The following is a 26,521-nucleotide window of genomic DNA, read 5'->3' as shown; positions in this document are numbered from 1 at the left end:
AAGGATGTGCTCCACTTGAATGAAAAGTAGCTTACTATCAAGAAGATCACAGAATTGTTTTTTTAACAGATTTAACTCTAAAATACAAGAGGATTTCAGAAGCATATTCAATAAAATGAATCTTTGGAGATAAGTTTTTGTTTGATTGATTTATCCTGCACACAATATACATGTTACTCAGGAGCATCAATGCAGTTGACTGTCATAAAAATCATACAATCGAAGCCTTACCCGGTTCTTAACATGAATTAATACACATAAAAAGGGCTAAGGTTTTTTGATCATGCAGATGCTTTCATTATCTTGACTTTTCGACATTCTTTGCAGATGCTTTTGCTGTTCCTATTAAATAAGGTTCATTTTGATTCAGAGGGCCTAGTTACAAGTAGAAATAATCTAATGCTGGGTTACACTTTATTACTGACAAAGACCAAAGTTGAGTATGATATAAAGGTAGTTAAATAGAATTAATCATTGAAAAAGTAAAATCTAAAAAAATCTAGAATAACAAATTTAGTTAGCTACAAACGTTACCAATTAACTAAAAAAACAACATTCAATAGTGACTAAAATGCTAAATTTTAAGCTTTATGGGTATGAATAAATGGATATAAGTAGGCTACCTCACACTGACTATTACTGAACTTAGTAAACTCATAAAAAGTAGTTTTAAAATTCTGCCTTGGAAGTCCATAAAATTCTATACACTGGAGACCCAACTTTCTTGTGACAAATAGCAATGGCAATTTTAGCTACTCTCTTAGAGGTCATCTCTGAGAAGTGTGCTAACAGGACATGAATAAGATCAGCATCTATTTTGCTGTACTTGGTTGATAACAAATATATAATTAAATCCTTATGCCAATTTAATAAAAGGGGCAGTGAAGAAGGACATGTTTGATTGATTCAATTTCCTCCAAAGGACATGAGCATAAATTACCTTGTTTAGAAAGGCTATTAAATCTGAGGATGGAGGTGGAAGTTATTCTGATTGTGGAGTTCTAAAAATAAATACAATTGATCAAGAAAGCTAAAGGTAAAACATTGTGTGAGACAAAAAAAATAAAAGAAGAATCTAGAACTTAAATATATTATAACAAGTATTTTAAAACCCTAATCAAATGAAGATAACAAATGTAAACTGTGTAGGAAGATGTAATTGTCAAAAAGACCATAATGCTCTATACTTTACAGATGGACAAATTATTTTGTGAAAGCACTGTGGATTTCTCCCCAAAGTTTTTTGGAGGGTGCATTAAAAGAAATGTAATGCTATGGTCTTGTTGTCCCCCACCACCAATTACTATTAATTATTTCAGTCACTTTGGATATACTTGTGAGAAAATGTATGTGACAAAGAGATGGAAATGACCTAAATAATTGTGCTTAAAAAAAAAAAAAAAAACTAATTAGGTGCCCTCTTGAGGAAGTGCAAAAAGCAAAGAAAATGAAATAACAATTTTTCTCACAACTCTGATTAAGTTTAGTTATTAGAATCTATTCCAAGTTATAAAATCAGTTAGAAACACTAATCGGAAGCTATTACAGTAAATGAATAACAGAATAAAAGAATTGGAAGGGGGTCTTCTCTTCCAACCCCCTGCTCGGGCAGGAAACCCTATACCATTTCAGACATTTCAGACCAATTTCTTCTTAAAAACCGCCAGTGTTAGAGCACCCATGACTTCTGGAGGAAACTTGCTCCACTGATTCATTGTTATAACTGTCAGGACAATTTCTCTTTAGCTCTCGATTGCTTCTCTGCTTGATTAGTTTCTATTCATTGCTTCCTGTCCTGCCTCCTGGTGCTTTGGAGAATAGGCTGACTCCCTCTTTTTTAGGGCAACCTCTTAGATATTGGAACACTACTCCCTAGTCCTTCTTTTAATTAAACTATACATACCCAATTACAGCAACTGTTAGTAAGTAGTTCATTTAAAAAAAAGTCCAAAAGAATCATATTAGACTTAATAGGAGGAACACTGTAAATAATGCCGGTGTTGCATTTTGGTCAGTGAATTCTATTCATGAAGTATTGATTAATAAGAAAAAGTTAGGGTTAACTCTGGGGTTGCAGAAAGTCAGCTGAGAGGTTGAGGGTCTTCAGAATAGTGGATGATTATTGAAATTTCCAATAATAGAAAGTCACTTTTATTTCAGATTAGGAAATGGGTCTTGAAGTCCAAAATAACACTAAATAAATTGATCGGGAAGTTCAAAGCAAAGCTAGTGGAAGCTGGAAGAGACTAGGTCCTGTGCAAATGAAGACAATAAAATAAACAAACCTTGGCAAAGAAAATGCATGTAGAACACATACCCTTTCCAACAGGAAATATGCTAGGAAGGCCGTTGGGTAGTTGGGTGACTGAAGTATTAATAGTACAGTAAAGAAGGGCAGAGAAATTGCTGACAGGCATATTCTCTGGCCTATAGCCTGTGCTCTGTGGCTCAGTTGATTTTTCTAGGGTGTGGGTGGTGGCTGCTATTAAGACTTATCTTGTGGCAATAAGAGTGGCCCTCCTGGAAAGGGAGGCCTGAAGGTTAAGTTTCAGGCCATGCAGAGGGATTTTTCTTGAATCTGGTGGGTAAAATCACCAGATCCATTCTCAGTTGGATGCCAAGTACAGGATAGGTCCTGTGGAGATGCTCAGAGAGTAAACTCATCCAGTTATTTGGGAGAAGTTTCATCTGGTTTGAAGCAGTCAACAAAGTCCTTCAGACAGTATTATACCATCCTGTTTGGGCTAGTGGTTAAAGCAAAAGCTAGAAAGAGGGAGCTCATGAGTTCAAGGTCTGCCTTAGCCATGAAAAGCCAACTGGGTGACTTTGGATCAGTCACTCTTTCTCAGTCCAACCTACCACACAGTTATTCTTGACAGAAAAATAGGAGAAAGGGATGCTGAATATGTTCACTGCCTTGAGTTATTTGAAAAACAATAAAGATAAAATGAAATAATAAACCACAAACAAATAAGTTGTACTCTGAATTAGATCCATGCCCCTCCTGGTTGGTCAAGGGCACTCAAGAGGAGACATGTGGGTAGATCTGAGTGATGGTGAATTCATTCTTGATGCAGAAGATGTTCACCACCCCTTTTAAAGAGTCATTGGTGGCTCTCTCCTCAACAACCTATCACGTCCAAGACTATTTTCATCCAGTCTCCTACTTTCCACTATAATTCCTGAGAATCCTGGATGAAACAGATTGTCTGGAGCTCTTTTAATTGGGTTTTGGGTCTACAGTAGATATGGAACATAAACAGCAATTGTTGCACTTTTAGGATCTCTGGCAGGAACAGGATGAAAGTAGTATATACATCCTTGTCTTTTTGACCTTTTGTGTCTTCCAGTACCATTGACTATGGTATTCTTTTGAGCTGATTTAAGGAGTTTGAGGTGGGAGTACAATTTCTTCCACTTAGTTCCAATCATTCACAGGAAGTGAGAAGTCTACTTCATGGCTCCTTTTTTTGCAGGGTGCCTTAGGACTTCATGCTCTCTCCAACCCTTTTAAACATCTATTTGAACATTAGTTGAGATCATCTAGCACCATGGGATTAGATATAAGTATGTTGTTGACACCCAGTTATTCATTTCCATCCTGGGTGAATTAAGTGATTCTGTGGATCATTCTTTCACAAGGCCTAGAGGTTTTGTTGGCCTAGATAGGGAAAACAGACACCAGCCATTGTGTGTGTATGTGTTCCTCTATATCTGGAGGTTTATCATTGTTGTCCTTGGAAGGGATTGCACTGCCCCAGACAGACCCTGTGCATAATCTGAGGGTTCTCTTGACTCATGAATCCTGCTAGAAGAGCAGTTGGCAGTCATGATTAGGAGGGCCTTTGTGTTGTGTGCCAATTTTGTTCTTTCCTGGATTTGGAGGGCTTTCTCTTGGCAACTCTTGCCCTGGTCATCTCCCATTAGACTATTGCAATGATGAACTGTTTTAACCACAGCACATCGGCCCATCCCTCAAGTCAGGTAGAAAAGGTATATTACACATCCTGTCAGTTAAAGAATTGGTGACTAGTTGATTTTATAAAAAGAATCTAGACTCATGGAATAGTGTATTATTGTTTTCAACCTTGGCAACTTTTAGAAATATAGACTTCAGCTCCTAGAATTCCCATCAAGAATGCTGGCTGAGGAATTCTGAGAGTTGAAGTCCACACATTTTAAAATTGTTGAGTTTGGAATAGTGCACTTTGTTTCTTCAAAACCTCATTCTCTTTATATTCCTCATAATAATACCTTAATGGTCTTACTGATCTAACTAGACATATGATGTCTGATATCCAGTTAAATACCTGGTTGCTAAATTCATTCCAGTATATATTCTGATTACATAAGTGCATAGCCCATCTTTGCCTCAAGTACTACGAATAAACCAGTTTGTGCTTCAGTGTAATGGGTCCTTGTCTCCAGATCAAATATACTCCTGAAAAAGTCTACTACACGAATAAAATCAAAGATTTTAAAGTAGCAGAATCCAAACAGGATTTGCAAAAAGCTCCTAAAGGATCACTGTAAAGTTAGTAAATACTTTAAAATAACAATTATTATTCAGTCTAAGCAAGTGCAAAGTAATGTACGTAGCTATAAAACTTCAGTTTCATATATATATTAATGAGATCTGAACTGGAGTAATCAAGCATGAAAACAGCTTTTGGAGTCACAAGGGGTAACTCAGTAAAAATATCGACCCATTGCATTTCCCCCCTCAAGAATTATAAACAAATACAAATGTCATGCTTGGAATCACTAGTAAGTCCTATAAAAAGAAATACTAGATTGAATAGACTTTTTTCCACATAGAGAGAAAGTCTGTTAATGGGACACATGAGGTTGATATCTAAAATGATGTATCAGGTGGACAATGTGTATACCCCAAAGTGTATTTCCTTATCTTGAACTTCAAGAGAGTTCATCCATTGAAGCTGAAAACCCACAGCCTCTGTATCAGAGATCCCCAGAGAGGTCAATATCCCACCTACAAGCTTCAATTAGACTATCCACAAAATCAATAGATGGTTGAGGTCAAAAAGTTAAAGGTCAGATGGGGTCAATTTTGGAGTCTTTTGGAGTCTCTGTAGAACTCTATTCCAGTCTCTAGTCCTGAAAAAAGTTGTAGCTAGCAGCAAGACAATGTTCTCAGGGTTTGGATGATCAATTGCCAGTGAAAGCAGCTTTGATTTGTTTCTATCAGCCATTTGTTGTTACTGGCCTCATTAGCAGTACTCTTTGTGTTGTTTAGCTGTGACCTTCCCTCCTTCCTCTTCTCAGTCTCATCTTCCCTGCAGGAAAAAGAAACCTATTCCTGTTCTTGTTCACTTCTTGTCCTGAGTGTATTTCTTCATCCTAAACTCTGTTGGAGAGCCTATACATTCTCAACACTCAGAGCAATAAGATAACAACAACAACAACAACAATGAAAAAATCATATAAAATGAAGAAATTAAATTCCTCTGGGTCTTCAGAATTCAGGCAGACAGACCTGCCACATAACACGTCGCACTTAACAGTTGTTGATATGAAAGGCAAAAAAGTTTGGATAATGCTTGTGGCAGTGCCTGGAGACAGCAGAAGAAAAGAGAAATAACTGGAGAAGATAACAAAATGGAAATAGAAATAGAACAACTGTGGCAAAGGCAAGCAAGGGTAGTATCAATAGTAGTAGGTGTCTTGGGTGCAGTCCCAAAACAACTGGAGCACCACTTGAACATCGTCGGCATTGGCAAATTTACCACCAGTCAATTGCAGAATGTAGCTTTACTTGGAACTGCTTCCATCCTGCAATGATATCTGTAACATCGTCAAACATCCAGATTTGTCTATCCCAGGTCCTTGGTAAGGACTCCATAGATAGACAAAAATGCCAAACCCAGTCTGAACATTTGGCTGGAAAATTTGGACTGGAAAGCACATAAACCTTTGAATATGTACCACACTTTACATCCACTAAGTGACATTGACAGGTTATACCTGCCAAGAAAAATAGAGGGCAGAGAAATGTTGCAATCTATCAAAACTATAGAAGAAGAAAAATAAAGTTTGAATGATTATGTGAACCAAAGTACAGAAAAAATGCTGCGGGCTGTGAAAATGGAGAACAGAAACAAAGGCAGAATATAAGGAAAAACAGCTGGATAACAGATTAAATGTATGGAAAACCAAAGCTTTGCATGGACAGCACTTGAAAAACATTGAAGGAAAATATAATGACAATTTGACATGGACATGGTCTAAGATGGGAACCATCAAGAAAGAAACGGAAGGTTTAATACTCGCTGCTCAAGAACAAGCACTACAAACTAATCCCATGAAAGTGATGATACAAAAATCCACTGACAATCCCAACTGCCGACTTTGCAATAACGAAGTTGAAACTATTTCACTTTTAATATGTGAATGCAGCAAAATTGCACAAACTGAGTACAAAGCTAGACATGACCAAGTTGTTAAATTAATCCACTGGTCATTATGTAAAAAATACGATTTACCTGTATCCAAAAAGTCATGAGAACACAAGGTGGAAAAAGTTATCGAAAATGAGAAGGGGAAGATCTTGTGGGACTTTAGAATACAGACAGATCATTATTTGGAACACAACACACCAGATATCATGGTTGTAGAGGGCTGAAGCATACAGTTTATTGACATCGCTGTACCAGGAGATGCCAGAGTCGAAGAAAAAGAACTAGAAAAAAAATCACAAAATAACACGACCTGGCCATCGAAACTGCATGGTTATGGATGAAACATGTAAAAGTGATACCCATTGTCATCCAGGCACTTGGTACTATGTCCAATAATTTTACAAAACACATAAAGAAATTGCAGTTTCCTGCAATAACACCAGTGTAATTGCAAAAAACTGTGCTACTAGGAACATCTTATATTTTAAGAAGATACCTGGTTGATATGTCCTACACCCCCCTTCCTTTTTGATTGTAAGCCGCCCTGAGTCCCCTCAGGGAAAAGGGCGGCCTATAAATAAATAAATCAAATCAAATCAAAAAAATATCTAGTACGCTGACAGCAACCTGTATTAACCATTAGCACCAGTCAATGGTATTTGTAATGCATTTTTGAATGTTCAGTTGGCTGAGTTTCATGTTTAATGAATAAAATAAATAATAATAATTTGTAGTATTATTAGTTAAAGTATGTGTAACAGTGATACCCATTGTCATCAAGGCACTTGGTATCATGTCCAAGAATTTTACAAAATATATCAAGAAATTGCAGCTTCCTACAATAACACCAGTGGAACTGCAAAAAGCTGTGCTACTCAGAACATTGTACATTTTAAGAAGATACTTGGTTGATACCTAGGATGCTGGTAGCAACCATCAGCGCCAGTCAATGATATTTGTAATACAGGATAGATAACCTCCTTCTATTCCTCCCTGTGAGCATGAATGACATGGCCCACTGCACAATAGAGACTGGAGACTCAAATGAGCTTTTAATCTGAACCACACCACCTTTTCTGATGTTTCAAGCAATTAACGTGGTCCACCTTTATCATTAAAATGCATCAATAAAGCACGTTTGCTAAGTTTTGTAAAATTTTAGCTACTGTATGCTAGATACTGTATATATGTTACAATTGGTTTATACGACATTGTTGATAATTAAAGCAGGCATAATGCATCAAAAAAACCTTTTTATATTGGTGTAGCAAATACCACATTTCCAGGTATTCTGTTTAAAACTGAGCTTTGAACATTATTCCTTTACATACTGTTGTAAAGTATGTTGGTAATGACAGGTAAATACATAAAACAACATATATTGAATCTTGAGAAAATATATTGTTTGATGGCTCAAAAATGACTCTTGTTGTTAGTTGCGAAGTCATGTCTGACCCATCGCAACCCCATGAACAACATTCCTCCAGGCCTTCCTGTCTTCTACCATCCTCTAGAGTCCATTTTATGCTCACATCTTTTGCTTTGGTGACTCCATCCAGCCACTCATTATCTGTCATCCCCTTCTTCTTTGCCCTCAATCTTTCCCAGCATTAGGCTCTTATCCAGTGAGTCCTTCCTTCTCATTAGGTGGCCAAAGTATTTGAGTTTCATCTTCAGGCTCTGGCCTTCTAAAGAGCAATCAGGGTTGATCTCCTCTAGGATTGACCAGTTTGATCACTTTGCAGTCCAAGGGATTCACAGGAATCTTCTCCAGCACCATAGTTCAAAGTCCTCAATTATTTAATGCTCAGCCTTTCTTATGGTCTAACTTTCACAGACATACATTACAACTGGAAGTCTATTTGGTCAACTGTAATTATTTATGCTATTAAGACATTCATGGGCCATATTTATTTAGGATTTATATTTCTGTTTATTTATTTACTCTTTGCCTGTTGGCTCTCCAAAGGATGTGTGGTGTTTCTGGTTGTGCTCCACTAGAGATTCAATACCAGAGAACATCTCTGCCTTGTTCAACAGAACTTCCTTTTGAGAAGATAAGCAGAGGAATCTACCTAGATTAGTGGAATGTAAGTGTTTCCTGCGTTGAACTGATTTTGCCTTAAGCAAGTAGACTCGATCAGATTGTTTCTCAGGGATGAGAGTGGGGGGAGCCACAAGACAAATGTCACAAGAGATTTCCCAACCTGGACCTGAAGCCTGAATATTATTTTTATACTTTTTAAACATTATTTGCTTTTCAAAGAAGGAATAATTGTGCTTGGAGCCATGAGACTTATATGAAAATCTCTGATGCATGTTCACTCTGTAGCAAGCATTACACTGGAGGAAAAGGAAGGAGGGCTGTAAACCTGGAGTAGTAATGGAATTGCAAGAGGTGGAAGAAAGGAAGCTTAAACACTAAATTGAAGGCTGGAAAGGAAAGGCAGGGCCATGGCATTACACATGTGGCTGTACCAGGAGGGAGCACCAGAAGCAACTGATGGCCTACTAGGGTTTGAGAGTTGCAGAATTTAAAAAGCAGGTTAAATAAATTTGATGAAGCAAGCTCCTCCTTCTTACATAAACCCATAGTTTTAAATGGACTGTTTCTAACTAGGTATCAAATGTCATTATGTATTTCTTGATCCCAATGCTCATTTCAATGATGTTGTTATTCTTATTTGTGGGGCAGAGGATAAGGTTTGCAGGGAAATTTAAAGTTTGTAGGCAGCATCATACTTGTCCCAGCTTCTGCCAACTTAGCAGTTCGAAAGCATGTACAAATGCAAGTAGAAAAATAGGAGCCACCTTTGGCTCTGTGCACCTTCAGGATTTAGTCATGCTGACCAAATGACCATGGAGATGTCTTCAGACACAACTGGCTCTTCAACTTTGAAACGGAGATGAGCACAGCCCCCTAGAGTTAGGAACGACTAGCACATATGTGCGAGGGGAACCTTTACCTTTTACGTTTAGGCAGCATCAGCCATCAGTATGACACTATAATATTGAAATGTATGAAATGGAGTATGAAATACCTCCAGCTGTTAGACAATATACCTACAATTTTGCTTTTTTAATTTGTTTGCCTGCTTATTTTATTATATACTATTAATTGTATGCAGGAATAGGTGATATCCTGAAATGAACCAGCGTTTGATTTCTATAACACCATTCTCACATTTTGAGGGAGCAAAAGGAGGATCAGCCTGTAAGGACCTCATTCTCTTTTATTGGATAGACAAGGTGGTTTTGTTGTTTCAGCTCTAAGGAAAATAAGGAAATAATCTCCATAATGTTGCAAAATAATTTCTTTCTGAAAAATTGTCAAAGAGTCTTTCCTTTTCTTCCTCTTTTCCCAGACCAGGGCAGGACAATGGCTTTACTCTCAATCAGAAATCTTGATTAGAAAAGGCATAGGCAAAAAAAAGTGCTTTGGAGGTCACATGGACACTTGGAAAGCATCTGCCTGCAGCTAGGTATTTGCATCTTTTCATGAGACTGCAAGGCTGCTGGGGGAAAAATAGTGTTTGGTTTCAAGCTTTGCATGTAGGTGTAACTGGATATTCACATATATTCAAAAAACTATTTCACCTTAGATTCTGACACATAGCATGGCCCTCTATGTTGATAGTGCCATCTCATTAGACAATATCATCATGAGGTGTGAATGAACTTCTATTTAGCTGGAGATCACTGATTGTCTTTTATCTTCTTTTGTTAGTAAGGCTTAATAAAGTTCTTATGCAGTTTAAGAGGTGTGCTTAAGAGAAATTGACCTTTCATTTCTAGGGATCTTAGAAGAAAAACAATGTTTGATTCCCAATGACTGTCTGATGGCAAGCCAAACAAGTTTTCATGACAAGATTTCAGAAGTGGTTTATCATTGCCTGCTTTTTCAGCCTGAGAGAGAATGACCAGTCAATCAGCTGGCATAATGCCGAAGGCAGGACTAGAAATCCTTGTCCCCTGGTTTCTTGCCTGGTGCCTTAATCAGTACAGAGGCCAGAACCAAAGTAGCGGTGAAGAAAAAAAAATAGAGTATGGTATACCAAATATAAACCCTAATCTTCAAACTGTGTGTCTTATAAGAATGACAGTTTGAAAAGGTTCTTGCAGACCAACCGAACAAAAATCTATTTAGTCTTGTGATTCCTCAGCAGATTTAAGTTCAGGATGACATAGTTATGAAAATGTTTAACATGATACCATGGTATTGTATTTGAGACAATATTAAATGCCACCTTTTTGGTTTTCCTTTCACAGCGAAACCCACAGTCATTGATGTTGACATCTATGTTAATAGCATTGGCCCCGTGTCATCAATAAATATGGTAAGTGTCACACAAACAATTATTTTATTGGCAGGGCTGCTTCTTGTATTAATAACCAAGTTCTTTAATTTTTCCTAAATGTGAGGTGAAATGTTATGGCTGCAGATGTCATTCTATTTTCTGTTCTTGTTCTGTGTGCCTGACAAGTCTTTGTCCTTTTCCCAAAGGGCAAAAATAACGCTCAGCAAATAGCATGCTGTGATCTGTCTATCACAAAAGTATGAATATTCAGTGTTTCTTCAAAAATAAAGAATTGAAATAAAGCTCTGAGCAGACTACAGGCGTTTGTTGTCCCCCAATGCAGCAAACTCTGGGAAATAATGCTGTTGTCAAGCCAAATGACAATAAAAGCTAATAACACAACCCTCTGAATATTTACTCGAACGTAGATTCAGAGATGAATACTTCTGGGTAATTGTGCTAAGCTTGTGAAGTTTTTTATGTGAAGTTTTAAGATGTTTTTCTTTTGAAAATCTTGGTTGCTTATTTATTGAGAGTCTATTTGATGGAGAAGGCAGAGGAGAAGGCAGAGGAGGGCAATTAAGATGACAAAAAATATGGAAGAAAAAACTCACAAGGAAGAGTTGGAGATGTTGGGTACTTTTAGCCTGGGGAAAGAAAAACTGTGTGGGAAACATAACTATTTTCAAGTATTCGAAAGGTTGTCTTATAGTAGATAGGATGGCTATCTATCCTCATAATTCAATCTCTTACCACCAGACTGTTTTCTCTGAGGGATGAGGTCAGGCGTCATAATTTAATGTTCAAGACTTTACTCAAGAATCAAAATTATTTTAGACAGTTTCCAGAACTCTGTTAAAGGAACCCCTTGATACAAGGTATTGCATAAAAATAAAAATTCAGATATTTAAACCACTTTAAATTCTTTATAAAATTCTCCTGACAATATATCACGGCTGAAAGATTTTCTGTTTTGAATAATATTGAAAACTTCAAAAATTTCTGAAATGTAAAAAAAGATAGTTCATATATTGGTTCAATTCTGGGAATGTTAATCTATTTAAGAATTGATTAATTTTTATTGGTGATGGAGTATTTGAAGAATACAATTGCTGAGAAAAGTTTAAATTGTTCATTTATATCTTTGGATTTGGTCAAAGTTTGACACTGCTTTTTTAATTGCGCGCGCACACACACACACACACACACACACACACACACATATATATATATATTTCTTAGCTTTTTCATTTTATTTGCTAATATTTTAGAATTGTTATTTACATATTCATAATAAATTTACTTATCAAGAATAATCTGACAGATTTTTTTCTGTCTCCAAATCATCCAACTTTTTCTAAATACTATCTTATCTAGTTCTTTTATAGGTTGCTAATAAATTGTTAATTTCCAAATAAACTTTACTTGCCTTTTGTGTTTGTTTTCTAATTATCCTGATCTAATGTATCTTAATATTGTTTTTATAGCATTCCACCTTGCTATCCCAAGGCTGCTTTTCCCAAAAAACAACTGAATTTTCTTGATTTCCTCCCTTAAAATAATGTTGCTTTTCATCCAAGAAGCTTTTTCAGCTTCTTCAGAATTGAAGAAGCTTCTTGGATGAGAAGATAAACATTTTCAAGGAAAGAAACCAAGGAAGTCCAGTTGCTTTTGGAAAAACACTTTCGAGATAACCAATCATCATGCTCTTAGTAATGTTTTATTTGTATTATTTTCTTGAAAAAAAATTCTCAAAGTTTGGATAAGTTGTTGGTTTCCTGCTTCATAGTACAGTACTATGGGATTAAGTAAATGGAATAATTGCTTCTAATTTAAGTGTGATAATCATTGGAGAGTGATCTGATATAAGAATTGGTGCAATTTTAATTTGTCACAGGAAATTTGAGAAAGTTTTAGATATCCAAATGAAGTGTAGTATGAAATTTATGTCCACCTGAATAAAAGATATGTGCTTTTGTTGCAGGGTTCACAATAGTCCATATATCTATGAATTCATGAGTATATGTTAAATTAAATTAAATTTAAGTCTCTTGTAATTTCCACTTTCAATATTAAAATATTTTCGTATTGTAAATTATCCAAGTTACAATTTTTCCTATTCATACTTTTTGTAGGAAATTGACTGGACCCAATTAGGAGACTTTTATGTATATGCTAGATTAATGCATTGTCATCTATTTTAATATTAATTATATATAAATAAAAGGAAACAATTATATTTATTATTTTTAAAGGAAAACCTCTGTCTTGTGTTCCAAAGACCAGAAAAAGGGTATGTTCATGATCTAAGATAAAAAAAACTTCTGCTTTCATATATTCCCAAATGCAAAGGCCCGACTGAATCTTCTTACTGAAATCAGGCTGATGGATAAAAAAAGCTTTCCTTTTCTTCCTAGATATTTCAAACTTCTAAAGCCCTTTGAAATATGCCTGTCTGTTAGAGGGCTGGCAAGACTTGTTAATTCTTTGAGGCATTTGAGAAAACTAGTAAAAATATCCTTTAGTTTTGTTTTCATTTATGTATTAATTTTCCTGGATTTTAATTTTGTTTTATAAATTGTTTTAATTTAAATTATATTAAACCACTTTGAAGCTTTAAAAAAAAATCTCTCAAACAGAAACATAGTAAGTGCATTTTGTCCCTGAGTAGTGATCTACTCAGAAACTGATTCACATACACAAACACCACCCTGTGGGACGCTCATCCACAAATAAAGCATAAAAGAATTGCTAACTGAATAACATTTGAATATATTTTACTGAACTGGAAACATATACACATTTGTGCTTTCAGAGTTTTGTTTACCAATAATATTGGCAGCCTAGAGTATGCACATTTAGTGGTGGAAGGATAAACATATATGTACAGTTTTCCTTCCTTCCTTCCTTCCTTCCTTCCTTCCTTCCTTCCTTCCTTCCTTCCTTCCCTCCCTCCCTCCCTCCCTCCCTTCCTTCCTCCCTCCTTCCTTCCTTCTCCCAATTATCCTCCATGGGCTCAAGCAGTCTACATTCACACCCTTCTGCAGAATTTCCCATAACAATCCAGCAAAGCTGCCCAATCAGAGTTTGGCTGATCCAAAGTCACTCACAGAACTTCCATTGCTGAGGACAGACTCAAATCTGTCTGTTCCTAATATTAACCTGTAGCTCACATCTGCTTTCTCTCAGGGCATTTCTGCCTTCGGGAGGAGATGGAAAGATTTTTGAACCTCTCCTTTCTCTGGCAGGTGCTTGTGACAGGACAGCAAATGAACAAATAAGTGTTGGCAGAAATAAATAGACCTGCCTGTGGCTTCTGGGTAGGGAAAGAAAGACATCGGTTGGCAAGAAGACAGTGAACAGGTGGATGCTGATGAGGAGACTGTGGGGAAGAAAGTGGTCACCAGCTGGTGAAAGCAAGTGAATAGGCAGGCAAACTGGTGAGAGAACATGAGCAATGGGCCTACATTGACTGGCAACAGACTGAACACAGATGCTTTTATTGATGGTATCTCTTCTGTCTTTTTTTTCCCCTTGAAGGGAGTTCTTAATGTATTTTATCTCAGTTTGGATGTCCATGACTACTGATTACGCTTATTTCTCATTGGTGTCTCCAGGTCTTACTTTAAAATGCATTCTGCAAACCTTGGTGGGTTTTTAAAAATATAAATCTGCCTTTTGTTAGCTTATGTGTTTATTTATTTGTTAGATTTATAGCTTGCCTTGTGTTCAGGCATTCAGTATGATGTATGTAAGCACTCCAGCATCTCATTTGTCCTCACAACAGCCTCTGTCTCTCCAGTCTCTCTGCTCTGGGAGGAGGGGTTGAGGGGGAAACTGAGCAATTTCTATAGGCAATTTCTCCTTTGCCTGATTCCCCGCCCCCCAAGCATAGAGATTGTAGAGAGAGATATTTTACGAGAACAAGCTGTTTGCTCTTCTACACAGTGAGAGCAATTTGAGTATGCCACCAAAGGAAAGATTGTCTATAGAAATCGCTTGCTTTCCCCCCTTTCCCCCCTCCCCCAGGGAGAGATTGCCAACAAAAGAATTTCAAGAGAGTAAGCTGTTTGCTTAGTATACCTGCAGCTTCCACTCCCAGGGTGCAGCATGATTGCTTAGCTTTCAATGTGTACAAGGCAGTGAGCAGGCACTCGGGAAGTGGGGGGGAGTGTATTTGGGAGGCAAACAAAAGCTGAAGGTGTGCAACTGAGCAGTCTTGCCTTTACAATCATAAAGCACAGTCACATTCACTTGACATCCCACTTAGTGACCACTTTGATAGTGACAGAGTTACTGGTCCCAATTTGGGTTGTTAAGCAAGACCTGTATTGTGAATAATGAGGATAGACTATATATGATCTTACTTGCTGGTCTATAAGGAAACAATCACCGATTACCGTAATAGATACAAGAAAGCTAATCAAGGTCAGATTGGTTAGTATTTGGATGGGATACATCTGAGAAATTCTAGGGCTATAAAACTATGAAGTTATGAAAAAGAAAACATCCTGAAAGTAAACAATGACAATTACTTCTGTATTGTTGCCACAAACTCTCACCTGGTTGTTGAACTCAATTTGAGAAAATCCTTCTTTGTGCAATTCCAGTGACAAGCTAAGCTGTTCAAGTATTAAGGCTTATTTGAGAGTACATTTCACAAACATCCGTAGAAGATACTTTCAAGAACCAGGATGAAATTGTACAATGAGGCTTGCAATTCTATCCTCCCTTTCCTGGAAATTTGGATCCTACCAAATATAGTAATTTATTGTTGACTAATTTTACATGCTGCTTTCATAATATCTATGTATTTGTGAATGCCAATGAAAGAATAGATGCCTATTCTTGAAAGGAGTAGTAGTAATTTGAACCATTAAGGGAGGAGTTTCAAAAAAGCTTACTCAGTCCTAACAAAGTGGATAGTATAATAAAGAAATTCAAAATAACTCCACCTTGATTTTGTTTTGGGTAAGATAGAGTGGAAGGTATTCTATATTCTGCTATCTTACCATACCACAATAAAGAACATTTCTAGAATCACTATACAGGTATCCCTGAAACAGCAGTTTGTTTAGTGACCACCTGAAGTTACAACAACACTGAAAAAGTGACCAATGACTAAGGTGACCAGATTTTCAGATTGGTAAAGAGGGACACCATTGACGGGGGGGGGGGGGTGTTGATTAAAATTTTTATATTTTGTCAAAAGGTCACCCCAGGACACTGAAACCAGCATAAATACGAATCTGTTGCCAAACAAAATTTTGATCACGTGACCATGAGGATGCTGCAATGGTCGCTAAGTGTGAAAAATGGTCGCAACAGTCGCTAAGTGTGAAAAATGGTAATCAGTCACAGTCATCAGACCGCGCATGTGCAGGACGGGAAATGGCTGCCCAAGCTAAACGCTGGGCTTACAAAGAACAAAAAGAATGAATAACCTGTGGTGTGAGATCCCGGCGATCGGTGAAAAGGAGTCCTGGCAGGAGATTAACTATTGGGCAAGCCGAAGAGGCATCTGCCTACGTGGGGGGCTGCTGCTGGACGGCCCCTGGATGGTTTTTGTGATCCCATTCTGGCCTCGGCGGTGTTGAAGACAGCAGGTGAGCGGTGGGCGTTTTTTCTCAGCTGCGCAGCGGCAGGCGTTTTTCTCAGCTGCGCAGCGCTGCCGGTGAGACCCTGGGTTCGGGGCTTGTATTTGACTGCGCTGGGCATGTGCTACATGAGACAGCTTGCGCCTCGCCCTGAGGAAGGGGCGGATGTATTCCAACGGCAGAGTGGTCGGGACTGGGCGGCTGGTTTTGCCGCCGCCGCTACAGTCTCCCCAGGCCGCCTCCCCCCACCCCCCTTGTCCCTCTGGTGCAGCTCCTTCGCTGCTCGCTGTTGCTGCTGCAGGCGGCGGGCAGATGATGGCAGTGTTTCTTTCCATCCCTGGGTGCCTGCAAAATCTTTCGACGGCACCCGCCCGGTTTGCTGAACCTCTGGGGACTTTCCTGGACTGCCTCCGCTTCAGAGGGGGAGAAAACAATCTGGGCGCCTGTAGAGACTGGGCGAATTGGGCAGTTGACTACAAGTGCCACCGCCATAGCCCTCCCGGACGCCTCCCCCTCCCCTCCCCCTGTGGCTCAGCCTTTGTACTATCACTGCCCTCGTTCTCTCCTGAGCTCTGTTTGTTCGGACTTCTTCCCTTGGTGGACTGGGAGAGTTTCTCCTACAGCCTGTCATCGATATTGTGGAGCTTTTGTCTATTTCTTTTGCTGGTCATCTGGCCCTTTTCCAGCTGTGGCTTTAAACATCAAGTTTTGCCTAACCATAATCCCAGGGCCTCTGGACGTGCTATCTCAGCCCCAGCTGCTTTGACTATTACTAGCTGCAACTGCCCTAGGAATACAAATACCATCTTGAACAGCACTTACTTAATTCCATCTATCATAGTGCCTTGGTTTTTGGACAAACAGGGATGCCCATTGCGCATAGGAAGACCTTCTGCTCCCCTCAACCACCTTAGACTCTTGGGACCTTTTTAGCCTTACCGGAGGAGGGAAATTTTTTTAGGAATGCGGTGTGAATGGTATGTTTGACTGATGATTGTACCCACTTTTTAACTTCATCACTGTTGTATTTTTTTGTGTTTTAATTGACCTATGTGGGGAATGCATGGATGAGTGGCTGTGTTTGTATGAGAGGATGACTGATTCGAAGGGCCTGTCAGGAAACGCGAGGGCTATAGGGGTGGGTGGAGGGACTACGGACATGGGAGTGGGCCGGAGCATTACGGTCTTAACAGGGAGGGGCAGATATGGCGGGCACTTTAGGGCTGGCCATTACCGGGGAAGGAGGGCTCACTACGTTACAGAGTTCCCTCCTTCCGGCCCTACGAGTCCCACTCCAAGGCCAGATGGCGCGAGTAATCAGGACCCTGGTCTCAGGCTGCTGTTGCTAAATGCCAGGTTTGTAGTTCATAAGGCTCCCCTCGTCCGGGACCTAATTTTAGACGAGAGGGCAGACCTGGCATGTATTACTGAAACCTGGTTGGGCCCGGAGGGAGGAGTCCCCCTTGTAGAGATGTGCCCAGAGGGTTTTCAGGTGCTTCATCAGCCGTGATCCCAGTGAAGCGGTGGGGGTGTGGCTATTGTTATCCAAGAGTCTCTAGTACCTCGTAGGATCCCTGCTCTGGAGCTTGTTGGGTGTGAGTCCCTGCTGGTGAAGTTGGACCTCAAGGGTCAAGTGGGCTTGCTGTTAATGTACCTGCCTCCCAACAGCATTGCAGCAGCCCTCCCCTCGCTCCTTGAGTCAGTAGCCGAGCTGGCAATTGAGTTTCCCAGGCTTATGGTTCTGGGGGATTTCAATTTGCCTTCGCTCGGTGAACACTCTGATGGAGCGCAGGAGTTCATGGCTTCCATGACAGCCATGGGCTTGACCCAAGTAATTCGGGGCCCGACTCACTCGGCGGGTCACATGCTCGACCTTGTATTCCTCTCGGAGCAGTGGAGTTGTGATCTTGGTTTGAGGGGTAGTGAGATCTTACCCCTGTCATGGTCGGACCACTACCTACTGAGGCTTGACTTTCGGAGACCAAACCCCCACTGTAGGGAGGAGGAACCGATTAGGTGGTTCCACCCCAGGCGACCTATGGACCCCTTGGGCTTTCAGTCGGAGCTTGGCATTGTTCCTGATACCCTCGCCCGCAGTCCGGCGGAGACTCTGGTTGCTGCTTGGAATTCAGCAGCGGCAGGGGCTCTTAACCAGATTGCGCCTTTACGGCCGATCCGAGGCAGTGGATCCAGGAGGGCTCCTTGGTTTACTGAGGAACTCCGGGAGATGAAGCGCCGAAAGAGACGCCTAGAGCAACGATGGAGATCCAGTAAGTCTGAATCAGACCGAGCACTTTTAACATCCAGCATCAGAGCTTACCTCCGGGCAATTAGGACGACTAAAAGAACACACATTGCCTCTCTGATTGCTTCCGCTGAGTCGCGCCCAGCCGCCTTGTTCAGGATAACTCGTTCCCTCCTAAATAGGAGGGATACGAGCGATCCTTTGCAAGGCAGAGCTGAGGATTATGTCCAATTCCTCGCGGATAAAGTTGCTCGGCTTCGGGCGGACCTGGACTCCAATTGCGCAGAGCCAGCTGAGGCACCAGGGGAGAATCTGGCAGGACATCACTGGATTGATTTTCAAGCTGTTACCCCTGAGGACGTGGACAAGGCCATGGGAGCTGTAAGTGCCTCCACATGTGTACTGGACTCGTGCCCCTCCTGGATGGTCGCTAACAGCAGGGAGGTGACACGGGGCTGGATCCAGGCGGTTGTAACTGCCTCCCTTCGGGAGGGGTTCTTTCCCCCCCGATCTAAAGGCGGCGGTGGTGAGATCCCTTCTGAAGAAGCCATCTTTGGATCCAGCCGTTTTAAACAACTATCGTCCAGTCTCCAACCTCCCCTTTGTGGGGAAGGTTGTTGGGAAGGTGGTAGCCTTTCAGCTCCAGCGGTCCTTGGAGGAAACCGATTATCTAGATCCCTTCCAGTCGGGATTTAGGCCTGGCTACAGCACGGAAACCGCTTTGGTCGCATTGATCGATGATCTCTGGAGAGCCATGGATGGAGGTTATGCCTCCGTCCTAGTGCTCCTTGACCTCTCAGCGGCTTTCGATACCATCGACCATGGTATCCTTCTGCAACGACTGCGGGAGGTGGGGGTGGGAGGCACTGTCCTACGGTGGTTCTCCTCTTACCTCTCGGACAGGTCGCAGTTGGTGTTGGTCGGATGGCAGAGATCGACCCCTAGGCCCCTGAATTATGGGGTGCCGCAGGGTTTGGTCCTGTCCCCCCTCCTGTTTAATATCTACATGAAGCCACTGGGTGAGATCATTCGACGGCACGGGATAAAATACCATCAGTATGCGGACGATACGCAGCTGTATCTGTCCGCCCCGTGCCAACTCAGTGAAGTGGTTGACGTGATGTGCCAGGGCCTCGAGGCTGTTAGGGACTGGATGGGGGTTAACAAGCTTGTTCTCAATCCAGATAAGACCGAGTGGCTGGTGTGTTTCCCTCCTACTAATTGGCCAAGTGTTCCATCTCTCAGGCTGGGGGGTCAAACAGTATGCCCCTCAGACAGGGTTCGCAATTTGGGAGTCCTCCTGGACCCACAGCTGACTTTTGAACATCACTTGTCAGCTGTGACCAGGGGGGCATTTGCCCAGGTTCGCCTGGTGCACCAGTTGCGTCCCTACCTGAACCGGGAGGCCCTCACAACAGTCACTTGCGCCCTTGTGACCTCTAGACTGGACTACTGCAACGTGCTCTACATGGGGCAGCCCTTGAAGAGCATTCGGCGACTCCAGCTTGTCCAGAATGCAGCCGCGTGAGCGATCGTGGGTGCATCTCGGTTCACCCACGTAACACCTATCCTCCGCAAGCTGCACTGGCTGCCTATTGGTCTCCGGATACGCTTCAAGGCGCTAGTCGTCACTTATAAAGCCCTTCATGGTATTGGACCTGGGTACTTGAGAGACCGCCTACTGCCAATTACCTCCACTCGACCGATTAGATCCCACAGATTAGGCCTCCTCCAAATTCCATCCGCCGGCCAGTGTCGACTGGCGACTACCCGGAGGAGAGCCTTCTCTGTGGCTGCTCCGACCCTCTGGAACGAACTCCCCGTGGAGATTCGAACCCTCACCACCCTCCAGGCCTTCCGCAAAGCCCTTAAAACCTGGCTGTTCTGACAGGCCTGGGGCTAAAGAACCGTTGCCCCCGTCTCGAATGGTATGACTGCTGTGTGTTTTAAACCATGTATTGTTTTGTGTCATTTTTAATTTTGTCTGTATCCCCCCCTTCCCTGGGTTGAGTTGTGAGCCACCCTGAGTCCCCTTCGGGGGAAAAGGGCGGCATATAAATAAAATCAATATTCAACATTCAACATTTTCAATGCCATTGTAACTTTGGTCACTAAATGTTTTCCCCCTCCTCGAGACACCTCACTTCTTTCTTCATTCCTCTTGCTTATCTACCTTCACCTTATCCGTCTTCTGCTCTTTCCCTCTCTTCCTTCCTTTCTCCTTCCATCCTCTCTTCTTTCCTCACTCACTCCCTTCCTCCTTTTCTCTTCCTTCCTCCTTCCATTCTTTCAGCTTCATTTCTTTTGCCTATCTACCTTCTCTGTCTTTCTGCTCTTTCCATTTCTCTCTTCCTCTTTGCTTCTGTTCCTTCCTCCTTCCATCCTTTCCTATTTCTTCCTTCTTCCTTCCTTCTGCCTATCTACCTTCACCTTCTCTGTCTTTCTGCTCTTTCCCTGTCTTCCCCTTTCATCCCTCCCTCCCTTCTTTCCTTTCTAGTTCCATCTTTTCTTCTTTCCTCCCTCCTCCTTTTTTCTTTCTTCCTTTCTTCCTCCTTCCTCTTGCCTATCAACTTCATCCTCTTTGTCTTTCTGCTCTTTCCCTCTCTTCCCTCTCTACCCCTTTTCTTCCTACCTCCTTCCCTCTTTTCTCCCTCCCTTCTTCTTTTTCTTCCTTTCTTCTTCCATCTTCCTCCTTCTCCTTCCATTCTTTCTCCTTCCATCCATCTTTTCTCCTTCCATCTTCTCCCCCCTCCCTTCTTATTTTCCTTCCCCCCTCTCTCCTTCCTTCCTCTCCTTCCCTTTCTCGCACACAGGAAGGGGAGGGGGCGGCTTTCTAGTTGCTTTCACAGCATAATCTCTTTATCAGCCTTCCATCCTTCCGAGGTGGGTAAAATGAGGACCCGGATTGTTGTTGGGGGCAATATGCTGACTCTGTAAAACCGCTTAGAGAGGGCTGAAAGCCCTATGAAGCGGTATATAAGTCTAACTGCTATTGCTATTGCTATTGCTATCTAACTTTTAAAAAACAGTGTACAAATCAAACTTGAGATTTTCATAACCTGCGAAGCACCAAGTTATTATCTTCTGTTGTTGTTACAAATTTGCAGCTACCCCATTCTTTCCGATAGGGAACTGCATTTCCCAAGATGCCTCAGGTCCTCAAAGCGCTGAATGCGGTTTTGCAATTGACTCCAGTGAGGCCCAGTAGCTGCCGGTGGGGGTGGCTGTCAGGGCGCTGACGGCGGAGCGGACACGCCCAGTTTGTTACTGCTTCCAGGGATCGAGACGGACGAGGGAAGCGGTGGTGGCGGACGTCGGACGTTCGCAGCGACTGTAACGACCGCTCGGGCAAGGTGCGAAGGAAGAACGGAAGGTCCCTCCCACCCGCGACGACGGCTCCAGCCATGAATGAGCAGGCTGGCCCCGGCATCTTCAACAACAACAACAACAACAACAACAACAACAACAACAACAACGCTCTGCTCTTGCTACCACCTCCAGGTGGGAAGCAACCACACCTCGTGGACTCGCTTCCCACCGCAGCACAGGCGCCACATAGGGATGGTTGCTTCCCAGCCGGAGGTGGCAGCAAGAGCAGCGCGTTGTTTTTTTTTAATTATTATTAATTTTTTTTTAATTTTTAATTTAAAACAAGTACAACATCCTTCTTTACATGCTATAGAAAGTGTATCAGTCGGTCACAAATAAACTTTCGTACATCTCCTCCACAGTCAACAAACATAACTCATGTTAACTCAAGTGTTTTAACTCAGATATTCATACATATCACCATCATCATATATCCATTTTCATTTGACTGTAATTATTATTTTAAAATATTAATAATAATAATACTCTTAAACAATACATGCCCACACCAGTGGGAAAAAAAAAAAAAAAAACCACCAACAAAAAAAAAAGAACAAAAAAGACAAAAAGAACAAAGGACAAGGCAGGGAAGAAAAAACAAAAAACAAAAGACAAAAAAAGAAAAAACAACACAGGTATATATTATATATAAAAAAAGTATATCAGCTGGTTACAACATGTTTTGGTGCATCTCTTCCATTAATTCATATTAATTCAAATATCTTAACTCAAATATTTACCATATTGCCATCATTATACCTCTACTTTTAGTTAACTACAGTTATTCAAACATCCTTCAACCTTAACTATGCCAAAGATTTAGTCCATAACCACATGCTGACATTTCATTTACTTATTTGTAAAATCCTCTATTAACATCAAATCCTCATATCCTATTTTAGCTGACCATCCATAATATTTAATACCAAAAAGTCCATCTTCCATGCAGTATAGTTTATTATCATTCTCCCTTCTTTATGTAGTTATATCATATATCATAACATTTTCCTCATATTAATTAATATTTAACTGTATATATTTTATTTTATTTTTTAGTAGAGGTAATTATTGTAATTAATAACCTTTATATATAGTTCAAAAGTATTTCTAACCTTCCTTTCTTATATCCAATTATTATTTATCATATCAACTCCACATTATATACATTACTATCAATATCAGTTATTATTCAGCTATATCTATTACAAATAAGAGTAATTAGATTTAGCTAATTTTAGGTTGTATTCGTCCATCTGTCAGCCTATGTCTCTCCAATAACAAAACCTTCTCAGTCCTATTGCCATTCGTTGAATAGATTTACCAAATGTTTTTATAAGCAAGTCCAAACAGGGATATCTTCGCACCTTTTTGCTCAGAATGTCTCTGATGAGATAATAATGTTGTCCCAGGCTTGTTAAACTTTTCAAATTGACTTTAATTCTCGAAGGTGGAATTATGGAATCTGCCAATGATGTTTCATAAAGTGTAGTTTCTTTAGCTCCCCCCCTTTCCAGCATAGCATTTCTTCCTTCCTCCGAGATAGAACAGATGTCATTTCTCACATTTTTCATTTGTATTTCAGGAACATTCAAACATTCAGCGTTCTCACCTTTTCCTTCAAGTTTTAATGTCAAATAATCCAATTTTTTTTCAAATCTTTGATAAGAATCAAACAGTTTTCGAAATGCAGAAAAAAGTGTATGAAGCGAGCCCTTGGGAATATAATTTGACGCCATGTTGTGTCGTAGTTAGAGACTCTAAGATATTTGCAAGTAAAAACACGCTGGGAGCTGTGCGATCTTATCTGATCTTAGACCAACACAGCCAAGCAATAAAAGTGTCAGATCGTTAGTTTTACAACCCACTTAAAAAGAGTCAGGGGGGAATGTTGAAGAATTCCTTAAAGCGTTTAAGAAATAGGGTAACCACCAGCCATAAATCCATTAAAAAAAAAACCAATTCGCCGCTAGATTCTTCTGTTCTTTGGTTCCAATTAGCTTAAATTTTAGTTCGGACCGTCTCTCTTTGAGTAATAAAATCAGCTTACCAATTGAATCCACTCATACCATTCTTAGGGGCAACCTGCAGTTTCGGTTAGCATACAGATAATCCAGAAAGGAGTTGGCAGGAGGGGTTAATTCCACGCCCCCCAGAGACTTTGCGATCGTCTCTGAGGTCACTGGATCTCCCCTCACCTTTCACTGTCTCTACAGGACAGCTAGGGTCTTCGACCCATCCAAAAATTCCTTCGGAATAGGGGAATTTCAGGAATAGCCTGAAACTCCGTCTTCTCACTGCTAAGCCCCGCCTTCTTCCAGCGCGTTGTTGTTGTTGGGGCCAGCCTGCTCGTCCATGGCTGGAGCCGTCGTCGCGGGCGGGAGGGACCTTCCGTTCTTCCTCCACACCTCACACGAGCGGTCGTTACAGTCGCTGCCGACGTCCGACATCCGCCACTGCCGCTTCCCTCGTCCGTCTCGATCACTGGAAGCAGTAACAAACTGGGCACGTCCGCTCCACCGGCAGCGCTCTGACAGCCACCCCGGGCTCTGGAAGAGGCAGAGGAAAAGAAGGCGGCAGCAGCGGCGGGGGGACCCGCAGCTCACTTCCCACCACAGCACAGGCGCCGCCAGCAGGTTTGCTTTGCTGAACATGGGGGCGACTGACACTAGTTTGAGTGGCCGCGGCTGGCACAAACTACCATCAGTCGCTCCGTGCTCATCAAAACAAGTCTGGGGAGGTCCTTTGCTAAAAGGGCCACAGTTCCCCATTCCTGTTCTAAAAAAGCATCAAGGAGTGAGACCACATGGAGGTACTGCTCAGCACATGCTCAGCCCCGCTAGCTAGTCCCAGCGAGTAACATTAGGCAAAGGGGCAGAATAGCCCGACTTTAACTTGCTTCTTTGACAACTCTTCTGTCCCGAAAAACAGGAGAAGAGAGTCTGGAATTTAGCCCGGCCACCATCCTTCTGCATTACAGACATACGAATCCGCAGGAAAGCGATAATAACGCACTGAGCATTAATCTCGTGGAGCCTCCAGAGAACACCAGGGCTATGGAAGGAGGCAAAAGACGCTCCGAAGCAAATCGCCTTTCTCCTCTTGGCACTCACCATTGCTGCACTCAATATTAATCGATAAGCCAGGCTGAAGGCACTTGTAAATGTTGGAATCCATACTAAACTGCCAGAGAAATCTCAAGACGCCTGCAAACTAGCCTGCTACCGCACAAGAGCACTCAACCAACTGCTGCCGTTTTGAATGGGGTGCACCGAAAAGGCTGCCGGGAAACGACATCCATCCAGAGACTTCAACATTTGCAGAACTACATCTCCCAGCATGCAGTGGGAGCTCCTCGCGTTGTCCACTTTAAAATTACATTTCCGAGAGGCTTGGGAGCAGAAGATGGTAAAATCAATTTAAATCTGATGCAGTCAGTTCAGAAAGTGGTAGTCCTTCTCAGGGTGGCCCGCCCAACTCCGCAAAGGGGGAGAAGGAGAGGAGGGCCCTCTCCTCCCCCCGGCCACCCTACTGTGGAGGAACAAAGGCTAGTGGAAGAGGCGGGGGGGAAGCCAGACTGCGGCGGCTACTGCCAGCCCGCGGCCTCCCTAGGCAAGAGGTCCGTCTCCGTGTCCACATGTAGAATTCGCTTCGCCTGGGCAGCCACGGGAGGTGGAGCTGGCGGCTATGCACTGGGCCGGACGGCAGAACCGGAAGCGGGTGGCAGGGGTTGCCGGCATCGCAGGGTGAGCTGCTGAGTCACTTGGCGCACCCCACTGCGACTGGCGGGGACGGTGATGAAAGCTCGGGCTCCGCTCCTCCGTCTGGGGCTGCGGCTAACGGGGGCGGCCAAGTGCTTTCCTCAAAAACGGCACTTCCCACGACCTCCCATCCCTTCCCGCAACTCCCCAGATTTTGGAAGCTGGGTGTGTGTGGAAGGTGGGGGTGCGGGGGGAGGAAGGAAAATGCAGAGATCGGCAGCGGAGAAACAACATTGCTCTAGCAAACAGAGCTGGTTACTGGGTTTTCGCTAGAGCAATGTTTCTCTTCATTTTCCTTCCTCCCCCCGCACCCCTGCCTTCCACACACACCCAGCTTCCAAAATCTGGGGAGTTGCGGGGAGGGACGATCTTCTTCCCCTCTCTCAGGTTGCCCGGTCCCCCCCGAGTTCCTCTCATGAGTAACTCGCAAGGGAAGGCCTTCCCTTCCCTTGCTAAAGGCCGCTGCCGCCCACCCGAAGCGGCAAAACCTCCCGATTCCCACCGGCACCGCAGGAGTTACTCACCAGGGCAATGCAGCAAAAGCAAATGGCGAAGGCGAAATGAAATGGAGACTCGTGAGAGTCGCGACTCGCGCGGCGTGCTTAAGTGGACTCCAGCCAATCAGTGAGCTGGCTGGGATGGAAAATTTTAAGCACGCCACGTGCATGCTTAAAGTTTTCCATCCCAGCCAGCTCACTGATTGGCTGGAGTCCAGGCCAATCAGTGAGCGGCAGGCTGGACTGGCTTAGATTTTTAGTGTAGATAGAATAGATGGGGGAATGGAACGAGCGAGCTAGCGGCAGCTGATGGGTGGGGGAGCCAGCGAGCACCAAAA

At 42.2% G+C, this 26,521-nt stretch overlaps 1 protein-coding gene across 1 annotated transcript in view; it reads left to right on the top strand.

The window, feature by feature from the left end:
* GABRG3 (gamma-aminobutyric acid type A receptor subunit gamma3) overlaps positions 1-26,521 on the top strand; it is a gene marked incomplete at its 5' end in the record, with an annotated part of 443,827 nt that overhangs the window by 38,260 nt on the left and 379,046 nt on the right. The window contains one exon of the mRNA XM_032226074.1: positions 10,689-10,756. Within this exon, the coding sequence (XP_032081965.1) occupies positions 10,689-10,756 (68 nt within the window). The remainder of the gene's footprint in view (positions 1-10,688; positions 10,757-26,521) is intronic.

This window comes from Thamnophis elegans, chromosome 11 (genome assembly GCF_009769535.1).
Source record: "Thamnophis elegans isolate rThaEle1 chromosome 11, rThaEle1.pri, whole genome shotgun sequence".
Lineage (NCBI taxonomy): Eukaryota > Metazoa > Chordata > Lepidosauria > Squamata > Colubridae > Thamnophis > Thamnophis elegans.
This window is presented reverse-complemented; position numbering and strand designations above follow the sequence as displayed.